At 41.7% G+C, this 7,757-nt stretch overlaps 1 protein-coding gene across 1 annotated transcript; it reads left to right on the top strand.

The window, feature by feature from the left end:
* The first annotated feature begins 836 nt into the window (after positions 1-836).
* On the top strand, positions 837-6,461 carry nalf2 (NALCN channel auxiliary factor 2). The gene is made up of 3 exons (XM_016443540.1): positions 837-2,081; positions 2,215-2,386; positions 5,720-6,461. Exons 1-3 carry the CDS (start codon positions 1,356-1,358, stop codon positions 6,025-6,027), a joined length of 1,206 nt encoding a protein of 401 aa, XP_016299026.1. The 5' UTR covers positions 837-1,355; the 3' UTR covers positions 6,028-6,461.
* Positions 6,462-7,757: the final 1,296 nt, after the last annotated feature.

The following is a 7,757-nucleotide window of genomic DNA, read 5'->3' as shown; positions in this document are numbered from 1 at the left end:
CCTCTCAGTCCACATTGTTTTCTCAGCTACTGCTGCCAAATTTCGCACCGCAGTATAATTGGGTTTATAGCGCCATCTAGTGTGAAAAGAAGAGACTTGTCTTATATGTCAGTATTCAGGCCTCTCTATCTATCTATCTATCTATCTCGACCCTCTACAATAAATTATGATAGAAAATTACTGAAATAAAAATAATAGGTAAAGAACTTTGGGACTGAACTTTTTCCTGGTTAATTTGAATCCATTTTTCATATTTTACATAATATGAAAAATTGCTTTCATTAAATGAAGTGTGTACATCTTAGAGCTACAAATTTAGTTCATGCGTATTTCACAAAAACATTTTCTTTGTGACTGGAGCAATCAATAACCACTTTAAACATCCCTTGCAACAAATCCATTCATCCTCACAATTGCGAAACTATTTGTTACCGTGCTATAGGTGTTTGGGAAAGTGCTGTAGTTGTTTTTATTGTCATGTAATGTTTCAGAGGAAAATTACGTTCAAAATTACAAGGAGTCTTTTACCCCATATGGCCTTTTGTTTCCATTTTATCATAGCTGTATAGTGTGAGGAGCTATTTTGGATAAATTTAATTATTTAATTTAAAAAATATGTTCTGTCAGTTATTTTGACATGTCAAGGAGCCTTGTTCCACTGCTAAAACGAGGTGGTATTATAGCACATTCTTTACCGAAAACGCATCAAAATGACCGGAAGACGATAAAAGGCTTAAACGTTTACAATCGATATATTTTCTCAGGCACATTCCCCCAGTGCTGTGAAGATGCTCTGCGCTCGTAACCGGGATCTGTGCGTCTGCCCTGTTCCAGGAAGGCGCGCGGGGTGATTCCTCGACAGGTGAGGTCGGCAACAATGCGCGCCTTTGAATGGTGAGCGCATAGTGAATGAAGATTCAATGGAGGAGGCAAGGATGCGCGCGACAGCGCACGCGCCACACCCCCCGCCTTCAATTAAAACATCTCAGGGTTCGTCTGAGTGCGAACGAAGATGGCGACAGAGTGAAGGAGACCACGGAAAGATGACAAGCCCCCTACAGACATACAAACACGCACGAGCTCTTCACCCCGCCGCCTCAGAGATGCCCGTGAATGAGTAAGACTCGGCTGCGTACGATGTGTTGTCAAGGAGATGCGGGGTAGTGATGGAGTCTCGCGGCATGTGCTTCATCATGCACTGTCTCGGTAATTCAGACGCAGGTGTTTGCAGTGCAGCTTAATTTTGAGTAGCAGGTGAAAGGGATGCTTCGAGCCATCATGTAAACGTCGCGGTGGAGAATATTGCGGAGGAGACCCGCCCGTGTGAGCTCGCGCTTTGTCTCCCCCTCTAAAATATGATCACGGGCGCCTGGCGGTGTGGAAGGAAACTTGACGCCGAGTTAGAAATCTGCCGCGCGCCCGAACCCATCGACAAACCATGCGCGGAGCCGGAGAAGGTGCAGAGATGGCGCATGAGCCTGGCGTCGCTGCTCTTTTTCACGGCGCTGTTGTCCGATCACCTCTGGCTCTGCGCGGGAGGCAAGCTCCGCTCGAGAGACCGGACTCACCGGAGGACGTGGAGCAACGCGAGTCACGACGCCCAGACGGGCCTTCGCGATGAGGACTGCGGGGTCCTCTTGAGCAACCTGACAAAAAACGGACCGGAGTGCGTGGAGGCTGACGCGCGGCGCCGCGCACCTTTGGAGTCCGCGTGCTCTACGCTTTACCGGCAAAAGAGCGGTTTGGTGAGCTCCTCCTATTCTGTACCGGTGCCCACGGTGTCGCCACTCGCGTTTTTGGAGTACTTCCGGAACTTCAGCTTGTCCTTTTGCGACGCGCTCACAATAGCGGACCTACTGGAGAGCATGACCAGTCCTGACGGGCTCAACTGCAGTATGACGCGTGTCGTTCGTGACCTGTTCAGCGGCGGACCGGAGGACGGGGACCTGTGCAGCGCTTGTGTTGACGCGTACATCCGACTCGACCAACACGCTCAGGAAAAATATGAGGAGTTTCAGGTCCTTACGCGCAAATACATGGCGGATGACTACTCAGTGCGCGCGCAAACACACCTGTGTCAGGTGAGAGGTACTTTTCGTTACTACCATAAACACTTCGGATGAGATAAAAAGATGATGTGTAGACGCACCATCCACAAGCTTGAGTATTCAGCATAAATCTGAATAAGATTGTGGTGATATTTGTGTGTTTCAGGCAGTGTATAAAGCCTGGCTTTGTGCAGAATATTTTCCGGTTCCCCAGAGACAGTGTGTGAGGTGGCTCCCATGCAGGCACTACTGTGGTGAGGTCACAGCCAGCTGCCCCTTCATCCTACCTGACAATGACCATCTGCTGTATGCCGGTCTGCCAAGCTTTCTCTGTGCAGGTAAATCACAGAATACATGCACTATATGGCCCAATGTTATATGTGCAACCCCTTCTAATCATCAGGTTTGGCTTTTATACTATTCCAGTAATTGTACAGAATTGGGTGCTTCCAACTTTGTTGCAACAGTCTGGCCTGCACTAATCCCACTGAACACCTTTGGGATGAATTGGAACAGGGAGTTCATCCCAAAGGTGTTCAGGTCCAGACTTTGTGCAGGCCAATCAAGCCCATCCACACCGGACTCAGTAAACCAATTCTATATGGACCTTGCTTTGTGCACAGCCTCATTGCTATGCTGAAATAAAAAAGGACATTCTTCAGACTGTTGCATTAAATTTGAAAGTATAATTCTTAAGAATATTCCTCCCCAGAGAAATGACTGAAATTACACATACTTTTGCCTAAATAGAGTATTATTAGACATTATTATTAGACAATTAACTGATCAATTTCATAATATGTGTCTTTGACTAAAGATTGTCGTATGAACAAGAACAACCAGTCAGGTAACTACGCTAATTTAGGTCAACAGAAGCCTTCAGTATCATTTGTTATTCCATGCAGTGTTGTTATTGTTATTGTTTTTGTAATTGAAAAATAAATTAATAAAATATAAATATTACATGTTGGCTTTTATACTATTCCAGTAATTGTACAGAATTGGGTGCTTCCAACTTTGTTGCAACAGTCTGGCCTGCACTAATCCCACTGAACACCTTTGGGATGAATTGGAACAGGGAGTTCATCCCAAAGGTGTTCAGGTCCAGACTTTGTGCAGGCCAATCAAGCCCATCCACACCGGACTCAGTAAACCAATTCTATATGGACCTTGCTTTGTGCACAGCCTCATTGCTATGCTGAAATAAAAAAGGACATTCTTCAGACTGTTGCATTAAATTTGAAAGTATAATTCTTAAGAATATTCCTCCCCAGAGAAATGACTGAAATTACACATACTTTTGCCTAAATAGAGTATTATTAGACATTATTATTAGACAATTAACTGATAAATTTCATAATATGTGTCTTTGACTAAAGATTGTCGTATGAACAAGAACAACCAGTCAGTAACTACGCTAATTTAGGTCACCAGAAGCCTTCAGTATCATTTGTTATTCCATGCAGTGTTGTTATTGTTATTGTTTTTGTAATTGAAAAAAAAATTAATAAAATATAAATATTACATGTAAAACATAAAAAGCTTTAATTAAAATTTTAAATGTGGGCTTAGCAACTAAATGAAATAGTTTAAGCTGAAGTACTAAAACGGAAATAACGCTAAATACATTTACATTTTACATTTAGTCATTTTGCAGACGCTTTTATCCAAAGCTACTTATAATTGACCTATTGGTAAGCCCCGCCCCCCTTAGTTACTGTTGCGAACTCGGACAAACAAACGGAGTTGCTCACTGTCTCACAATGACAGTTGTCAGTGTGAAAATCTTGTCCCTATATCTTTTTGATCAATTTTAGACACAGAATGTGACGTGACGTGGCCAAGTATGGTGACCCATACTCAGAATTAGTGCTCTGCATTTATCCCATCCTAAGTGCACACACACAGCAGTGAACACACACACACCGTGAACACACACCCGGAGCAGTGGGCAGCCATTTATGCTGCGGCGCCCGGGGAGCAATTGGGGGTTCGGTGCCTTGCTCAAGGGCACCTCAGTCGTGGTACTGAAGGTGGAAGAGAGCGCTGTACAGAAGGACCACCATTCAAGTTGGACTTAAATATGCCGTTGAGGGATATATGAAAGATTTTAAAATAAATATTGTGGGTATTAATTTGGAAGCGAGGGTTTACAAATCACAATGCAAGTGGGAGAAGCCTCATATTACGTTTGTCACGATCGCAGATAACAACATCCTGGATCAACACTGTTCATGTATCTCATGGTACGATTAAATTAATTTACATTTAACCAGTTTAATATGAAGAGACGGTGAAATATAGACCTTCTTTTATGTGTTTTTGCTCTACACTGTAGAAGATGCGAGAACAGTCCTCTATTTAGGTTTGTATGGACTCACTAACTTTAACATTAGCTAGTTTTAGCCAGAGATACCTTGCTAAAGCACAAGATGACGTTCTGCTTGAGCAGATGAAAATTGTAACTTAATGAGAGTATAACAACCCGAAAACGAACTTTTTTGTCTTCATTGGGATTGGGGGTGAATGCTTTGGGACATTTTGCTCCGTTTTGTTTGGGTTTAGGAAATAGAATAAAATAAATCCCATTGCCTATCCTCTCAGGATACCTGGAATCACTGTTACAAGTACCCCAGGCACATCGTTTTTCCATTTTTGAAGCATAAACCCCATAAAAACGATGCAAGCTTCGGATCTTCCAATGATTCTCTATGGCGCTGAAACCTACGGATGTCCGAGTTCCACTCCCCGTGCAACTGATACTCAACTGCCATTGGCTCATCTGCGTTCGAGGGGAGGGGCTTACCGATAGGTCAATTGGGCAATACATAAAGCGATTCTTCTTAAAGAGGCAAACAGACACAGGAAGTGCTTGTAATACCAAGTTTCAGGTATTGTTCAAATAAGTACAAGCTAGAAAGGGAAGGAATAAATAAAGATAAAGACGATTTTTTTTTTAAATTTAGGTTGAAGTAAAGTAGCGTCGAAAGAGATGAGTTTTCAGCTGACGCTTGAAATTGGTCAGAGATTCAGCATTCCGGATAGGGGTGGGAAGATCATTCCACCAGCCAGGAATGGTGAACGAGAATGTTCTGGAAAGTGATTTTGAGCCTCTCTGTGATGGTACCATGAGGCGTCGCTGCCGCTGCATTCTGAATCATTTGTAGAGGTTTGATTGTGCTTGATGGAAGTCCAGACAGAAGAGCACTGCAGTAGTCCAGCCTAGAAATGACAAGGGCCTGGACAAGAAGTTGTGCAGCATGCTCCGTTAGAAAGGGCCTGATCTTTCTGATGGTGTGCAATGCAAACCTGCAAGATCGAGCAGTCTTTGCAATGTGGTCTTTGAAGGTCAGCTGGTCATCAAAGATTACACCAAGATTTCTGACCGAAGTTGATGGGGTAATTGTAGAAGAACCTATAGAAAACAAGATCCAATAAAAAAACAAAAAAAATCTAATGAAATTTAAAATGAAAACTGAAAATATAAAAATAAAAGCTAGTTGGACATGACTTGCTGTTTAGTGAGTAAGTCGGATTAATTGAGAAACTGCTCCAACTGATTTGTAAGTATTCATTCAGAAATGTTTGTTTCCTATTCACTAAAATGAATCGATGCTCTGTGTATAATGTTCTGTCCTGTTCTAAGCCAGTGTTTCTCTCTTTCCCATCAGGGTTTCAAGAGGAGTATTTGAACAGTCAGGGTCCAGACTGCTGTGATGTCAGATGGACTGGGTGTGACTCCACTGTAGGCGCAGCATGTGCTCTGACACACCTCCCGGGCTCCTTCTCTTTGCATAGGAGGTTATCTTCAGGAGCGGTGTCATGTACAAATCGTCTTCATGGCAGTAAATTGAAACTGTGTGTGCTTGTTCTCTTCTTACTACACACTGTTATCTCCATAACAACATTGCAGCATTGCAGCACTGGCTCCTTGGAGGCAATAGTACCTCTAGAAGACGTTCCCATGAGAGAGGAGTAAGAGACTGGAACATCTCCCTCTTTATTGGAAGACGCACATGCTGTGAAAGAGTTTTTGTCTGCTGTGCATGAGACAAACCTTACCAAATGCCTGGAAAACACAAGAAGTCTCACAACTGCTGAAGCGCCTGTGTCTGTCTTTTTGAGGGTTGGAATATCTGACTTGATATGAGCGTGCATGTATCTGTGTGTTTGTGTGAGTGAATGAATGTTTTTAACTGTTTTTCAGTGTTTTGTTTGTTTTATCAGGACTAACTGTACATGTTAAAATGGTTCATGAATGACAATCTTGTTTTGTTTTAGGCAACATTCTTGGAAACAAAAATGAATCTATGAAGAATGAATGGATGACATTGTTACATTTGTCCTCTAATAAAACCAACACTATTGAAGACATTTTTCATATTTAAGATTCTCTTATATATATTATAGAAATGACAATGTAAAGTTTAGGATAGGGTTTATGCTTCTGGACACTGCATCCTCCGGTCCATGTGTCTACATTGGTTACAGGAGAAAAGGTGGTTGCATTTGATTTTTGGGTGGTTTCTGTTTTCATTTTCTCTGACATGTTCTTTTGTACTTCCTCCTTTAGTATTATTATTTTTTTTATGCTCCCTTCATAACTGTTTCTCTCTCTTTCTCATTCTAAAGGCCTCCCCACACTGCTGTAGCCAAAACCTATTAACGCCTCTCACATTTACTCATGGATTTTATGTTGGTTTTGATGTTTGGGGGCTGTTAAGGGGGCTTGTGGTAGTTACCATTTAGCAGATGCTTTTCTTCCAAAACAATTCGCAGTGCACTAATTGAAAAAATACTGTGGGAAAAACTTTGGAAACATTACAAATTTACTCCATGTGGTCTGTCACAGTTCTACAAACTCCCCAATAACAACATGAAAACGAGCTTAAAATTATTACATCATTCAGACGGTGGTTTCAGGCACACACATCATTTGCATAATGGTCAGTCATATCCACTTTCATTTTAAGTGGATATATATTTCATTCTGCTCTAGCTGTCAAACTGAGAAGCAGTTGTGGGAGAAAAATATGCTGTTTAAGTGTTGCAGATAGACTGATGGTGTGCATTATTCAAACGATACGTTGATGCATTCCGGAACGAATCAAGTGACTGATTTTATGGGTGAGCCAATGAATCATTCATTCAAATGATTCATTCAAAAACACTGATTCATTCAGGAAAGAAACAGGCAAGCTCTTTGTCATTCATTCAATCATTCACTCACTCACTCAAAAAAATTAGTTCAAAAACACTGCTTTCTTCAGCAACTAAAAGCAAGACTGTGTTCGAAATTGCATTTCACAGGAAGTTGCCTACTGTTGAATGAATTTTCACATACTGTTTTTCACTTACTAGTAGGTGGGTATGCATAATCGGACACAGCCCGAATGGTCTTTATCGGTAATTGGAAGAAAAAAAAAATTCAACCGGTTCCTTCAGAGTAACTTAGGAATGAATGATTGAATCATTCATTAAACCGATTTGTACAGATTCAGAAATGCCTCTACTGGCTTTATAATATAAGCACAGCTGTGACAAAAAAATTAGTTCAAAAACACTGCTTTCTTCAGCAACTAAAAGCAAGACTGTGTTCGAAATTGCATTTCACAGGAAGTTGCCTACTGTTGAATGAATTTTCACATACTGTTTTTCACTTACTAGTAGGTGGGTATGCATAATCGGACACAGCCCGAATGGTCTTTA

The sequence above is a fragment of the Sinocyclocheilus anshuiensis genome, unplaced genomic scaffold (assembly GCF_001515605.1).
Source record: "Sinocyclocheilus anshuiensis isolate Anshui unplaced genomic scaffold, SAMN03320099.WGS_v1.1 scaffold860, whole genome shotgun sequence".
Taxonomy (NCBI): Eukaryota; Metazoa; Chordata; class Actinopteri; order Cypriniformes; family Cyprinidae; genus Sinocyclocheilus; species Sinocyclocheilus anshuiensis.
Note: the sequence above shows the minus strand (reverse complement) of the source record. Positions and strands in the feature narration are given on the sequence as shown.

What these genes read in the sequence shown, in the direction of transcription:
- nalf2 (XM_016443540.1), top strand. Translation starts at nt 1,356, where the DNA reads ATGATCACGGGCGCCTGGCGGTGTGGAAGGAAACTTGACGCCGAGTTA. An exon ending in CGCAAACACACCTGTGTCAG is followed by an intron (nt 2,082 to 2,214) that starts GTGAGAGGTACT and finishes TGTGTGTTTCAG; the next exon opens with GCAGTGTATAAAGCCTGGCT. An exon ending in GCCAAGCTTTCTCTGTGCAG is followed by an intron (nt 2,387 to 5,719) that starts GTAAATCACAGA and finishes CTTTCCCATCAG; the next exon opens with GGTTTCAAGAGGAGTATTTG.